The sequence below is a fragment of the Carettochelys insculpta genome, chromosome 14 (genome assembly GCF_033958435.1).
Source record: "Carettochelys insculpta isolate YL-2023 chromosome 14, ASM3395843v1, whole genome shotgun sequence".
NCBI lineage: Eukaryota > Metazoa > Chordata > Testudines > Carettochelyidae > Carettochelys > Carettochelys insculpta.
The window spans coordinates 4,058,969-4,074,139 of NC_134150.1; the positions used below are offsets into that span (position 1 = coordinate 4,058,969).

Genomic DNA, 15,171 nt, shown 5'->3' on the forward strand with positions numbered 1-15,171 from the left:
TTAGATAGATGTCTGTCAGGCATGGTCTAGACAGTACTCGGTCCTGCCATGAGGGCAGGGGGCTGGACTCGATGCTCTCTCGAGGCTCCTTCCAGTCCTGGCATTCTATGATTCTAATCAGTCACAGAATCCTATGGCTGGAAGAGAACTCAGGAGGACACCGAGTTCAGCTTTTCTGCTGTTTCCTCCCATATCCTTCTGACACTGGCCTCCTGTCAGCCTGAAATCAGAAACGGGCTTGAGAAGCATGGTCAGGTTTGGGTTTCAGCCTCCTCAAATGTCAGGGTGTTTGGGTGCATCTGATTCACTGGTACAGTTTGAACCTCTCTAATCCAACACCCTCGGGACCTGACTGGTGCTGGACAAGAAAATTTGCTGGACCGTGGGAGGTCAATATTGTCTACCATCATTACCAACACCGCCACTACTCAGTGGGCTCTTAGAAGACATTTAGGGGTGAATTACAGCTAATAACAGCACAGAACATGGAGATCCAGGACTGGCAGCTGTAAACAAACTTTATGGGACCAGAGGAAACTTGGCCACACCCATGGTAAGTGATTGTCCAGCTAACTAAAATCATTCCGGATTCTGGGTGTTGCCAGATGAGAGAGTTCCACATTAGAGAGGTTCAACCAGTAATGAATTAGGGTTTGTGTTGGCAAACGTGTGCACCCGGCCACTCCTACCTCTGCAAAATGGAATGAGCCCTGTGGCGATGTGCAGCAGAACCTCAGAATTACAAACATGTCGGGAATGAAAGCTGTGTACCACTCGGAATGCAGCATGGTGGTGGTTTGTTCAAAGGTTTACAGCTGAACACTGGCTTAACACACCTTTGAAACTCTACCATGCTGATGAAAACTGCTGCTTTTGAGCCACCTGAGTTAAACGAAACCAAGCACAGGAACAGTTTCGTTACCTTGGCAAAGCGTCTCTTAAACTTTTTCCTTTAATAGTTTACAGGCAACGCAGGCCTGTACTGCATCTGCCTTCTCTATTTGTCAGTGTTGCAGCCTGATTGCCCACTTCTGGGTCCAAACGAGCTGGGGGTTGGTCAGTCTGTAACTCTGGTGTTCACAGCTCGGAGGTTCTGCTGGATGTTATCAGCCAAGTCCTACTAATGGATGTTCTTTAGCTTGAGGGGTGGGGGGCTGTGCCAGGTCGGTTAGCTGAGTATAGACTTTCTGTCCATTGTGCCTAGGCGGGGGAAGCTGTAACAGGATCTGAAAGGAAATGTGCCACACTGCGGTGTTTGTTTTCATTACTCCAGCAGGTTGACACCCCCTGCAAGGTGCCCTCAGGAGGACAGGTGTAAACTACACTCCTACTGGGTATGGTTCACTGCTCTATGGAGTGGTACCAAGTCCACTTACAGAACAAGAGCAACTGAGTCTCCTACACAGCCTTAGCTGAAAGCCAGCCAGCTTTTCCGCTCAAGCTGTAGAGACTTTTCCGCTCAGCTCCAGAGGTCCCATGTTCAAGTCTCCCGATGGGTGGTTACAAGTGGGGCTCATCTGGGATGTCAGCTGGTTCCCTGGAGCTCAGGAGATGCTTCCTCAGCGAGGGGAAGTAGGTAACCCACACGCCTAGTGAGTGTGTGGTGTTGTCCCATGCAGTGCCACCGAAACCACTTGGGCCTGCTAGAATCAATGTATCAGAATTGACTTTCTGCCCTAGCTTAGATCGGGGCTTCTCGGGCTCACGCCAATGTCCTTTACTCCACCAATAATGTGGAGTACCAGGGTCGACGGCTGAGCCCAGAGAAATCAATTTTGCCACGTCTGCACACACACACATGGGAAAATTGAACGCCAGAAGATCGATTGCAGCATGTCGAATGCCTGCTAAGCAGAGACAGACCCTTACAGAGAGAGAGAGAACGAGTCTCCTCTACTGCCATACTGCGCGCCAGCTAGCTTTTAGCTCAAATGGTAGCGGCGCCTGCGTGATGCTTCAGAGGTCCCAGGTTCCAGTCTGCCTGTGAGTGGTTACAGAGGCTCCAATTCTTCTTGCTCTGCCCTTTGTGGGGGTGGTGGTTGGTGATGGGGGTTGGGGGAGATCTTGGCAGTGATGTACGCCCTGTGGGCAGGTGTGGATAAATACAGAAGGTCCGCTGCAGAGGGAATCAACACACCAAGCGTCCTCAGCCGAGAGCCTCATAGGGAATCGCAATGCCCGTGTCGTAACGCCCCCCAGTCTTGCTTCTGTGCAGAAGGTGCTGGGTTATGCCGAGTCCCGTGTCCAACTGGACTAAGCCTGCCCAAGCCCCTTTGAAGGCTTACTGCCGTTCCGCTTGCTGCCTCCTGCGTGAAGCTCTCTTTCCTCCCTAAATCCCCTCAAGAAACACAGACCAGGCCCACACCTGCCTGGAGCCACTGCGACAGGCCAATTCCATTGCAAGTAAATCCGCTCCTGGGTGGGGAGCACAGTCCAGCTGGCTGACCTGGTTACTTTGTCATCTGAGAGCTGCTAGTGGAGGAGGTGGCATTTTGCTGGCAGCGGACGGTGCAGTACCAGAGGCAGATGAACAACCCTGCAGGGGAAAAGCACGGTGTAAGCCTTTGGTGGCTAGGGTTGTGCCATATCACCCATACCATAAGCAAGTAAGAGAGCAGCAGGGAGCTCTGATTTCTGATCTCACAGAGGTCTCTGCAACCCCTCTCCTCCCCACCTCTGTATTCAGCAGCAGAAATCCACTGGCCAGGTGAGGGATGTTAACTGGGCTACTTATAATAGCAATGACCCAGGAGCTAGCAGGATCATAGACTCATAGAACACTAGAACTGGAAGGGACCTCGAGAGGTCATTGAGTCCAGTCCCCTGCCCTCATCACAGGACCAAACATGGTCTAGACCATCCCTGATAGGTGTCTATCTCACCTGCTCCTAAATATCCCCAGTGATGGGGATTCCACAACCTCCCCAGGCAATTTATTCCAGTGTGTAACCACCCTGACAGTCAGGAAGTTTTTCCTAATGTCCAACCTAAACCCTCCTTGCTGCAGTTTAAGCCCATTGCCTCTTGTCCCATCCTCAGAGGCCAAGGAGAATAATGTTTCTTCCTCCTCCTTGTAACCCTCTTTTAAGTACTTGAAAACCACTATCATGTCCCCTCTCAGTCTTCTCTTTTCTAAACTAAACAAGCCCAGTTCTTTCAGTCTCCCCTCCTCGCTCGTGTTCTCTAGACCTTTAATCACTGTCATTGCTCTTCTCTGGACCTTCTCCAGTTTCTCCACATTTTTCTTGACATGTGGTGCCCAGAACTGGACACAACACTCCATCTGAGGCCAAATGAGTGTTGAGTAGAGTGGAAGAAAGACTTCTCGTGCCTTGCTCACCACGCTCCTGTTAAAGCTCAAGGGGACTCTGCTGCTCCTAAGTCAGTGGCAATAGAAACCTGGAGTTAAGCCAACCATGCCACCTGAGGCTCCTTCCGCAGAATCCCCCTTGATCGAGCTTTGCTTCTGGTCTAGCTACTTCTGGCTCCATCCCTTCTTCCCCCTGCCCCAGCACCCTCACTCACCCTGGAGGGAGTTGAGGCAAGTGAAGAGGAAGAGCTGAGGAATCAAGAATCTCCCAAAACCAAGGAAGGCCAGAGTCCAGGTCGTTCCCAGCAGGCACGTCAGGCCCAGCACTGTCACCAGATCCTTCTTCACTTGTTCTTTCTGACTCTTCACCTTGAGTCTCCGCATCCTCAGCATCTGTGTGACGGTGACTAGGATGATCAGGTTGAAGAGCACAATCAGACCAGTGTAGCCCGGGTTGAGGATGTACCGAACACCCCAGTCCGTGACCCAGCACCTGTGGGGGAAGAGAAGGAGATTCACATATGCTGTGGCTCTACGCAGGGCCCAGGGCTGAGGATTGATGCCTTGCTTTGAGATGGGCTCCATGCCGGGAGAATTGCACTGTTCAGGCAGGACCCGGCCTTGTGATCAGAGAGCCCACACAATGTGGTGGACATCCATGCAGGCTGCTGGGGAGTCAGCTGCCTTAGGATTCTGGGTTTGCAGGGCAGAAGGGACGTCCGCCGCGCATGGGGCGGAATGGCTTTTGGGGTTGCTTCGTGCTGCTGGTAGTTCAGGCTTTGTTCTGCCTTACTGCACCCCTGCTTGTTTTGGATCCAGCAGCCCTGGCTTGCAGCCCTGCAGTCCATTTCTGGGTGGGGATGGAGGGGAAGGAAATTCTGCATCCACACCATTAAATTCTGCCTTGGGCAGTGGTGCGGAATATCTCCACTTAGGCTAACACCAATATAAATTATGTCACTCTGGGGTGTGAATAGGCCACCCCACTATGGGATGTAAATTACAACCAACCAGTCCAAGGCCAGGTCTACACAAGACTGAAAAGTTGATCTAAGTTACGCAATTCCCGCTATGAAGATTGTGTAGCTGGAATCGACACGTTGACGACCCATTTTTCTGGCTGTTCACACAGAAGGAGGTCGACCGGGGGAACTCTCCCTTACTCCCGGCTTGAATGAGGAGTACTGAGGTCAGCTGTAGAGCCCTTATGGTTTGATTGAGCACGTCCCCAAAGGGCGCACTAAATTGAACCCCAGAAGATCGACCCCGAAAGAGTCGACCTTCCAGTGAGTTAGACATACGCTAAGCATCGGTGTGGACAGCTGGCAAGCCTACCTCTACCCTCTGTGTCCATGAATCTGATTAGAGTGCCCACGGATGGCATGTTGCTAGGAGGCCGGAGATGAGGCTTAAAGGAACAGAACCATTGAATAGCAGATTTAGTGGGCTGCTAGGAACTCGGGCTGCCTCCACCCCAGCTTGTCCCCATCATGGCAGACTGTGATTGCGAGGGGACCGCGGGACTCATAGCTAATACTTACATGGTGGCATTGTTGTAGCCCGCGCCTGTTTCGATCACGTACTTTCCGTAGATCTCCTTCTTAATGATGAGAATGCCAACCACTGGTAAGGCTGGCAGCCCTGGGGGGACAGGAGACATTCTCTGAACTATGACTGAAGATGACAGAAGTACGTAAGAAAGTTCCAAGTGCATGGAGGGCAGGGAGCTGGGTAAGGGGTTTGTCCTCGGACACAGGAAGGCCGAGAACTAGATTGGAAAAAAACCACTATGGCAGATGAGACACACAGTAATGGAATAGGTTGAGGAAGTTGGGTAGCAGTCATGGAAAGCAGCCCGTTGTGAAAGCTGGGGGCTGCCCCCACACCAGGCCAGGTCAGGGAGCAGAAGCCCAAAGGCAGGTCATGGCTCTGGGAGCAAGATGGCCTTTATGTCCTGCAAAATGGCTGCACATCAAACCAAAAGAGTTTCTGCTGTCCCAGCATGCGCCAGGTAAACCCAGCTACCCTATGGTAGATGGTGGTAGGATCTGTTGATCCTCTTTCCCTGCCGTCCTGTCATGCACGGAAAACGTAGACATTAGGTGTGGGCCTCCATCAAAACCCACGCACATTTGGGAAGACACAAGAAACCAAGTGGGTGGTGAAGCATTGGAATGGGTTACTCAGGGAGGTGGTGGAATATCCATCCCTAGTGGGTTTTAAGTCCTAGCTTGACAAAGCCCTGGCTGGGATGATTTAATTGGGATTGATCTTGTTTGGAGTAGGGGGCCAGACTCGATGACCTCCTGAGGTCCTTTCCACCCCTCGGAGTCTATGAGTCTGTGAAATCTTTTTATATATAATATGCAAATACCAATTATTATACAATCCTGGGGAGATGGCGCTAGAGACATGGTCATCAGAATACAGCTAAAGGACCCAGTTGACCAGAGGTGGAAAAGGTACCCCAAAAGTTATTTGTGTAAAAGTGCAGCGGCTTTCACTTCTGGATACTTGAGTACAATCAAGATGTGATGTGTGGGCATATGTACTTTTACTCAAGTAGTTTTCCAGAGGGACACCAGGGACTTCTACTTAACTACACACCCCCCCAGCAGGTGTACATTTACTCAAGTAACTTTTGGGGTACTTCTTCCACCTCTGCCATTGACCACCAGTGGACAGATACCCTTCCACGTATCAAAGCCTGGATCTGACCCGCCCCTGCCCCACCACAGATTTTGAGTGTTTGGCCACATCCCTCACTGGGCTCTGGTGACACAGCGGGAAGGACTGTGGTTTCGTGGTAGGGATGGGAGCTCCTGCTGGGCTGTAAGGGAGGTTAGGGAACCCGCACTCACCCCAGCCAACTGCGCACAGCTTGAGGATGTATCTCCTGATGTACACGTTGTAGACTTTGATCAAGAGCAGGTAGAGGTGGAGGCCCTCGATGGCCATCCAGGTCAAGCTGCAGAGGAGGGAGTAGTGGAGGAAGGCGGCAGCGCCTCGGCAGAGCCACTGGATGTCGACCGAGGCCAGGGGCTCGCTGAGCAGGAAGGAGAGGTTCAGCCAGAAGAGGGCACCCAGCAGGTTCATGTGGATTTTGGTGGTATAATCGCTGCTCTTCTTCCTAAAACAAACACAGCAAGAAGAACTCAGTCCCGTCTCCTGGCCCTCAGAATGGGGACGGGATGGGATGTGGGGGTGGGCCAATCAGGCAACGCAGGCCACTCCCACCCGAGCCGGAAAACCCCTTCGTCCAGCATGTTGCAGGAGAACCCTGGAGGTGTGGCTCATCCCGCCAGGCTTCCGCAGGGGTGGCTGGAATTGCCGGTCCTTCCTTGGGGGCAGAGTCCGGGCGCCCTGATGGCACTACACTGGCAGGGCACAGGACTTAAGGCCAGGCTGGCGTAGGACTCATTGTCGGCTCTGGGGGTGCAGCCTCCACTCGATTTCTATGCAGGCCAGCTCCCTACGGCAGATGCCACTTAACATGCATGGGCCGGCAGGTGTAAGAGACGCCCACTGCACTGTAGCCCAGCCAGCCTGCCCTCAGAAGGTTTGCTGGCCCGGCTGCCCCAGCAAACCCTTTCTAGTACAGGCAAGGCCTGAGCCAGGCTGCGAGTGAAAAGCCAGAGAACCACAGGCTCTATCTGCGCCCTGTAGCTTCTGTGGAGAGTTCCTGACAGCCTGCATCATTCTGCAGATTTCAACGGAGCTCGGCTGCCTCACGCCTGCAGCTACTCTGGCCTGTGCCTCTTTTATGCCATGAGGGATGTGAGGATAGAAGAGAACTGGTTCCCTCCTGGCAGCAGATGGGAGACTGATGCAGGCGCTGAAGCCGGAACACGACGTTTTGGGGATGGGAAGTGTGACTCTCATAAAGGGACCAAACGCTTCCCGGGTTTGACTCCAGGGGCCTTGGTCGGGAGTCCCCCCTTCAGGATGCATTGGGTTTAGTGTCTCTCTTGAGGGATTCCCTGATGATCGAGCTCAGCTGGGCCTCCCCAGTCCCCACCTTCCAAGCAGGGTGGGCAGGGGCTGCTCTGCACCGCATCGGGGTTACCTGGACATGAGGCAGAAGAGGATGGTCAGAAACGAGGCAGCAGCCGAGATACTGCAGCCCACCATGGAGATGTAGGTGAGAGGAGCCAGCATGGCCTCGTCTATGGCCTCTGAGGAGTTTTTCTGTAAGGTCTGAGGAGGGAAGGGGTTAGGAACGACTGGCCCTGCCACTCTGGGCTTGTATTCCTCTGTCATAGAATCACAGAATACTAGGACTGGAAGGGACCTCGAGAGGCCATCGAGTCCAGCCCCCTGCCCCAATGGTAGGACCAAGTACTGTCTAAACCACCCTGATAGACATCTATCTAACCTGTTCTTAAATATCTCCAGCGATGGAGATTCCACAACCTCCCTTGGCAATTTATTCCACTGTTTGACCACCCTGACAGTTAGCAACTTTTTCCTAATGTCCAACCTAAACCTCCCTTGCTGCAGGTTAAGCCCATTGCTTCTTGTTCTATCCTCAGAGGCCAAGAAGAACAAGTTTTCTCCCTCCTCCTTATGACTCCCTTTTAGATACCTGGAAACCGCTGTCATGTCTCCCCTCAATCTTCTCTTTTCCAAACTAAACAAGCCCAATTCTTTCAGCCTTTCTTCATAGGTCACGTTCTCTAGACCTTTAATCATTCTTGTCGCTCTTTTCTGGACCCTCTCTCATTTCTCCACATCTTTTTTGAACTGCGGTGCCCAGAACTGGACACAATACTCCAGCTGAGGCCTAACCAGCGCAGAGTAGAGCGGAAGAATGACATTGCGTGTCTTGTTCACAACACACCTGTTAATGCATCCCAGAATCAGGTCTGCTTTTTTTGCAACAGCATCACAATGTTGACTCATATTTAGCTTGTGGTCCCCTATAACCCCTAGATCCCTTTCTGCTGTAGTCGTTCCTAGACAGTCTCTCCCCATTCTGTACGTGTGAAACTGATTGTTCCTTCCCAAGTGGAGCACTTTGCATTTGTCCTTATTAAACTTCATCCTGTTTACCTCAGACCATTTCTCCAATTTATCCAGATCATTTTAAATTATGACCCTCTCCTCCAAAGCAGTTGCAACCCCTCCCAGCTTGGTATATTTGCAAACTTAACAAGCATACTTTCTATGCCAATATCTAAATCATTGATGAAGACATTGAACAGAACCGGTCCTAACACAGACCCCTGCAGAACCCCACTTGTTATACTTTTCCAGCAGGATTGAGAACCATTAAGAACTACTCTCTGGGTACGGTTATCCAGCCAGTTATGCACCCACCTTATAGTAGCCTCATCTAAATTGTATTTGCCTAGTTTTTTTTATAAGAATATCATGCAAGACCGTATCAAATGCTTTACTAAAGTCTAGGTGTACCACATCTACCACTTCTCCCCTATCCACAAGGCTCGTTATCCTATCAAAGAAAGCTATCAGATTAGTTTGACGTGATTTGTTCTTTACAAACCCATGCTGGCTGTTCCCTATCACCTTACCACCTTCCAAGTGCTTGCAGATGATTTCAGATGCCTCCAGCTTGCTTAGGTCTGGAGCCTGGTCCTTCCCACAGCTTGGCCTCCATCCCTGAGGCTGCCAAGCTGTCACTGGCCTCTCTCCTGTCACATCCTCCCGCTTCTATAGCTCCAAAGGCGGAACCGCCTCAAACCCTGTCTCAATCCCGGCTGCTGCCTGCGATGGGAACTCAGCAGGTCTCAGAGGTTCTCCTCAGCTGAGGGGTGAAACGACAGCGGGGTGGGGCAGAGTGAGTCCCCGTGTAACCCTGCTGGGCATCCGTGTGTGCAGAGGCCCCTAGGGTAACAGCAGTTACAGAGCACGACGGCCCACAGGACGGTGCTCAGCAGCTCTCAGCCCCTACGTGGCAGATGTGGAGGGGAAAATGCAGAGGTGGGAAAAGTACCCCCCAAAAGTTACTTGAGTGAAAGTAAAAACCTGAGTGCCCTTCTAGAAAAACCACTTGAGTGAAAGGGTTTTGAAAAATCTGCATCTTGATTGTACTCAAGTACCCTGAAGTAGCCACGGAAAGCCATAGGGTGGCTGCTTTTTACTTCTGGATACTTCAGCACAATTCAGAAGTGATACGTCTGTACTTTTACTCAAGTAGTTTTCCAGCAGATTACCTGTACTTAATTACACCTCCCAACACTCATACTTTTACTCAGGTAACTTTGGGGGGCACATTTTCCATCTGTCGGAAAATGGAAGCGGACCCAGGAGTCCCCTAAAGGAACCAGCCACATGGGGAAACCCAAAGACTCCCAAACACTGTTACAGGCTGGGGCCGACTGGCTCGGCAGCAGTACGATGGAAAGGGACCTCGGGGTTATGGTGGATGAGAGGCTGGATATGAATAAACAGGGTGCCCTTGTAGCCAAGAAAGCTAACGGCATAGTAGGGTGCATTAGGAGGAGCATTTCAAGCAGATCTAGAGAAGTAGTTATTCCTCTTTATTCCGCACTGGTGAGGCCACATCTGGAATATTGTGTCCAGTTTTGGGCTCCCCAGTATAAAAAGGATGTGGATTTGCTGGAGCAGGTTCAGTGAAGGGCAACAAAAAAGATTAAGGGTCTGGAGCACAAGACCTATGAGGACAGGCTGAGGGATTTGGGCTTGTTTAGTTTACAGAAGAGAAGACTTAGAGGTGATTTAATAGCAGCCTTCAGCTTCCTGAAGGGGACCTCTAAAAAGGAGGGTGAAAAACTGTTCTCAGTGGCGTCAGATGGCAGAACAAGGAGTAATGGTCAGAAGTTGAAGAGGGAAAGGTGTAGGTTAGATACTAGGAAAAACTACTTCACCAGGTGGGTGGTGAAGCACTGGAATGCGTTGCCTGGAGAGGTGGTGGATTCTCCATCCTTTAAGGTTTTTAAGTCCCGCCTGGACAAGGTCCTGGCTGGGATGACTTAGTTGGGGTTGCTTGAAGCAGGGGGCTGGACTAGATGACCTCCTGAGGTCCCTTCCAGCCCTATGATTCTGTGAAACGAATGGCTCAGAGCACTGAGAGTGGCTGGCAGGGGACGAGTCAGGGAGACAGGAAACAGCATTGGGAGAGGGATGCGTTCTTTGGAGCTCCCAAGAGAGATGGGGAGGGAGCAAAGAGCACACCAGAGGGCTGGGAGGAGAGAGCCTCCTACAGCAGGAGAGGAGGAGCCTTCCTACCAGCAGCACAGCAAAGTAGGTGAGGTGGTTACACCTGCACAGAACCATCCCCTCTTGGTGGTGGGTTTCACAGCCGGTGCTGCTCCAGCTTCCTCGGCCACTGCCTTCTGCAAGAGGGAGAAAGGACTTTAAGAAAAGCAGCAGAGTGGTGAGGCAGAGCCTCGGGAAGGACCATGGCCCAAAACACCCAGTCACTTTGGAGCCCAGTCTTGCTGATTTTCAGTGGGGCTTCTTCACCCCAGTGGGAAATGTTTCCTCCCGTCTCCAACATCAAAATCGATCAGAGATGAGGGGCAAGAGGTGATCTCAAGCCTTGCTACTGAGGCCCGTGTGGGGCTGATGCTTGCCTTGAGTTTGGGCCAGCTCTGCCTCGAGGCACACAGGCCCGGGGCTCATGCTGGTGGGTGTCCAAGTCTGCCACGGTCCTTCCCGAGTCTGGAGATCCATTCTCCAGGCATATTGTGGAGGGGAGGAATAGATCTAACAGGACAAAGTGCCCCCCACGCTGCTCCCAAATCCAGCCCCTGAGGCACAGTTTGCATTTCCTGCCCACCCTCCTAACCCCGCCGTATCCCGAAATGGGCAGCAGGTTTTAAACTAACGCAAGGAAGTTTTCCTTCACGCAGCGCAGGGCCGGCCCGTGGAACTCCTGGTCAGAGGGAGCTGTGAAGACCAGAACCCTAACGGGGGTCAGAAAAGAACGAGGTGAATTCGTGGAGGTTAGGTCCATCGCTGGCTGTTAGCCAGGCTGGGTGGGAATGGTGTGGCTGCCTCTGTTTGTCAGAGGCTGGAAACGGATGACAGGAGAAGGATCATTTGCTGATTCTGCTTTCTGTCTACCCCCTCTGGGGCATTGGCACTGCCCGCTGTCAGCAGACAGGAGACGGGGCCAGATGTGGCCATTCTTCGGCCTTAAGCCCCAGCCTTGCCGGGTCTCCAAGAGCAGGAGGTCTCCAGTTCTGAGGGTCAGACCAGCAGAGACCTTCGAGAAGTTTTGCGTCGCCTTCTGCAGCACGGCTCACTTGCCTGGTGCGGTAGCGTGTCCTCTCGCTGATTTCCCACCTATTGCAGGGGGCTCGGGCACAGGTGGAACCTCAGTCCTTGTTCTCCGCCTGTGGCCCACCAGTCAGTCTCTGAGGCTGTGCTCTAAGTGTGGTGGTTTGTGCCCTGGTTGTGGTTTTTTAGTGGCTGCCGATCCAGGAGGCTAGTCAAGTGGACCTGGTGGTCCTTCTGGCCTTAAACTCTATGGCCTTGGTCTCTATTATATGACTCCCTCCTGGGAAGCAGGGTGAAAAAAGGGCGTTGCTTTCACAAGCCCGGGGCAGGTGCCAATGCCCTGCCTCGTTCTTTACAGGTGGCTCTGGCTGACCTGGGGCCAGCCCTGCCCTTCCTTTGTGCATCACAATTGCACTTCCTGGATGAGGGGCTTAAGCCACCAAGAGGTGCCAATGTGGGTCTCCAGAAAGCCCTATGCGGGGTCCTGGCACAGGGATGGGTCCTCTCTGCCAGCAGCACCATGCGGAGGAGGGATTGGCAGCATGTTGCTGGTCTGGGAGGACAGAACCTTACCAAGGTAGGTGCGGGTTCCCAAGTTCCCCTGCCCATGGGGGTTCCCAAGTTCTCCTGCCCATGGGGGTTCCCAAGTTCTCCTGCCCATGGAGGTTCCCAGGTTCTCCTGACCAGGTGCTGGGGTGGAGCACAGTGAGTCAACGGTTAGGGATGGTCACAGCATGAAATCCAGGAGCCTGTCTGGTGATCTCAGCTGAACGGCCCTGACGTCCCCCGGGGGTTTAGAGCAACATGCCCTGTAGTGAGAGACTCCGCCCATCCCTACTCTGCCTCGTCCTTGCCGTGGCTTGGTCCACATACTCTCTCACTCGGCGCCTGGCAGGTGGACCTCTGCAGGCCCTGCTGAAGCTGTACCTGAACTGTAACTGCCCGAGCTGTTGTCTGCACTGTGTACCAGGCGCGACATAATTACCTGGTCCTTCCACCCAAAAGACGCAGGTCGCATTTGAGTTATCCTGGTAGGGGGAGAAAACAGGAGGCACATGGTAAGGGGTCCCTTAGAATGGGGCAACGTACGTGGCCTGCTTGTGACTGGCCCCTCCGCCCCATTGCTCCCAGGAGCATATGCCCCAGTACTTTGTCCTTGGTAACATCACAGGTGTCTGCTACGCGCCTTGGTAGAGTGGCCCATGGTGCAGTGAGGAAACATCTGACCATCAGTTTCATCCCATGACCGTGGTGCTCCCCCGGCTCGTTGCTGACTCTTTCTGCTGCTCACCCCAGACTTTCAGCTGGTGTAACTCAGCACTGACTCCCCGAAGCCGATGTACACCTGGTAAAGACCTGACCCTACGCACTTATCAAACGGTTGTCTCAGAGCTTCTGAGTCATTTGGTCAGTCCCCTTTGCAACCTTGGCTTCGAAATCCACCCCACCAGCTCGCCGCTGTGCTCTGAAGTGTCTCTGTACACCAGCGGGCGCCCGGCACAGTGCATAACCTGCAAACAACTTCCTCCTAACTCTGCACAGTGGGGCTACGCCGCATGTTCCCCCCACCCTCTTGGGTGGGCACATCTCTCCCATCCAAAGACTTCCCAGTGGTTCTCCAGGCCGGACAAAGACAACCTGCACACGGGCTGACCCGGAGAGCCTCAGCAGCGCTGGGAAGAGTTGGTAGGGGTTGATGGGCCTTCCCTATGTATGTTTTCAAAAACAAAATGACAACTAGAGGCCATCTGCTTTGCAATGACCTAGTGGCTGCTCCTGGACTCAGCCAGGACTTCGCCCCTTCTCCCATAGCTCCATAGTCAGAGAAGGATTTCAAAGGCTCCACTCCATCCCTGAAACAGCTTCCTCTCTTTGTTAACAGAACAAGCCAGCAGTCAGGTAGCACTTAAAAGACTAACAAAGCAACGTATTAAATGATGAGCTTTCATGGGACAGACCCACTTCTTCAGATCTCTTTCTTTGCCGTTACAGCTCCTGCCTCAGCTGGAACTCTGCACAGGCAGAGGTGGGGAATGGTCCCTGAAAGTTACTTGAGTTAAAGTACAGCTGCTTTCACTTCTGGATACCTGAGTACAATCCAGATGTTATGCACCTGTGCTTTTACTCAAGTAATTTTCCAGAGGGGCACTGGTAACTTGGACTTAAGTACATTCCTCCCACAGTTTTTAACTTTTACTCAGGTAACCTTCTGGGCACTTTTCCCATCTCTGCTCACGGGGCAGGCCCTCTGCATTGCCTTTGAGAAAGTGGCATGTTCCCTCTTCCAGGCCAGGCCAGTTCTGGTGGATAGCACAGAGTAGGGGAGAGTCTGCCCTTAGCCTGCCCATTCCTCATCCCCTACTCTGGCTCCTGCGCAAGCAGTTAGGAAGGGGCAGGGATTACATTCCTCCTTTGGGACCCGGGGCTGGTTCGTGGCACCAGGGGGGAGAGAGTGTTAGGCACCTCCACCCCACACCTCTTTGCCCACCTCGGTAGCTACTGGCCCGAATACACCCCTCTGGTTGAACTCCCATTGGCTTTCAAGAGCCCTGTCTCTTTCTGAGACACCCACCTCCCGGGTGTCCCCTCTCTGGTGTCCCGGAGAGCCACGTGGCTCCCCTTGCCAGGCTAGAGACAGAGAGAGCTGCTGCTTCTGGGTCAGGCTCACCAGGATGGAGTCATGCCAGAACCTCATCTCCACAGGCTCACTGAGGTTGGTGACGCTGGTGTTTCCAAGGGTGGCCCCTAGAATGTCGTCGTTCAGCAGGGAGCTGTTCTTCCCGTCCTGCGAAGCCAGAGCAGAAGAAGCAACGCGCAGGTCCATGAAGGTGACTCCCATGGGCGGGGAGGTCAGGGGAGAGGGAGCCCTTCACTGGATGACGCCCAGCCCTGCTCCTCCCCGTGGGCAATCTAGGGGCCCATGTGCAATGGGTTTGTTGGTCTCAATCCAGATGCCCACATGGCCAACCTCCCACCTCATTGTGGTTCACTGTCTCATCGGGGGGCCAGTGGATTGAATGGTCCCAGAGGCCAAACTCCCCTTCCACTCCAAGAGGTGTCCCTTCTTGCTGTTGTGACCCACCCACCTAGGGGCATCTGTCCCAGGTAGCAGCACGTAGCCCATTCACACAGAGACGGGCTGAGTCTCCGCTACAGACAGCTACCATCTTAGTGGGATGGCGCAGAGGTATTGGCAAGGCCGCTGCCAACGTGACATCCAAGCTTCCTCTGTGCAGCCTGGATGAGGCTTGTGGGTGCCTGCCTGTGGCTTGTCATTAATGAAAGGCTGCGGCTGGACAGATGGATTAGCGGGAGACACCGACATGTTCATCTCATTGGAACCTCCCTGGGAGCTATTTGCTTGGCACTGGCCGCCAGGGGCTGCAGCAGCTAACTGGCGTGCCACACCCAGACAAGCTTTGCTGCTGCCTGGCCAAGGCCTGAGTGCATCTTTACAGCTCCTTGGGGCTTTGCATGAAAGAAGGCTTTGCCCTCATTACCTTCCCCTGCATTTCCAGCTGCGCCAGAAATGAGCAGGGCTGCTGCATACTGGGTCATGTGTCCTCTGAGCCCCTTTGCAGGGTCCCAGGTGCACAGCCTGGGGCATTCACCCAGGCAGATTTTCTAAAGCAAGGGGCTGTAAACAAGCAAAC

The 15,171-nt window shown here is 53.1% G+C and overlaps 1 protein-coding gene across 2 annotated transcripts in view; it reads right to left on the reverse strand.

The window, feature by feature from the left end:
• Positions 1–855: 855 nt before the first annotated feature.
• ADGRG5 (adhesion G protein-coupled receptor G5) overlaps positions 856–15,171 on the reverse strand; it is a 31,505-nt gene continuing 17,189 nt past the window's right edge. For both annotated transcript variants that reach the window (XM_075008651.1, XM_075008652.1), the window contains 8 exons: positions 14,187–14,303; positions 12,504–12,546; positions 10,523–10,629; positions 7,377–7,507; positions 6,172–6,440; positions 4,852–4,951; positions 3,526–3,803; positions 856–2,536 (listed from right to left, as the gene is read on the reverse strand). In XM_075008651.1, coding sequence (XP_074864752.1) covers positions 2,451–2,536; positions 3,526–3,803; positions 4,852–4,951; positions 6,172–6,440; positions 7,377–7,507; positions 10,523–10,629; positions 12,504–12,546; positions 14,187–14,303 — 1,131 coding nt within the window. In that variant the 3' untranslated portion in view covers positions 856–2,450. The remainder of the gene's footprint in view (positions 2,537–3,525; positions 3,804–4,851; positions 4,952–6,171; positions 6,441–7,376; positions 7,508–10,522; positions 10,630–12,503; positions 12,547–14,186; positions 14,304–15,171) is intronic.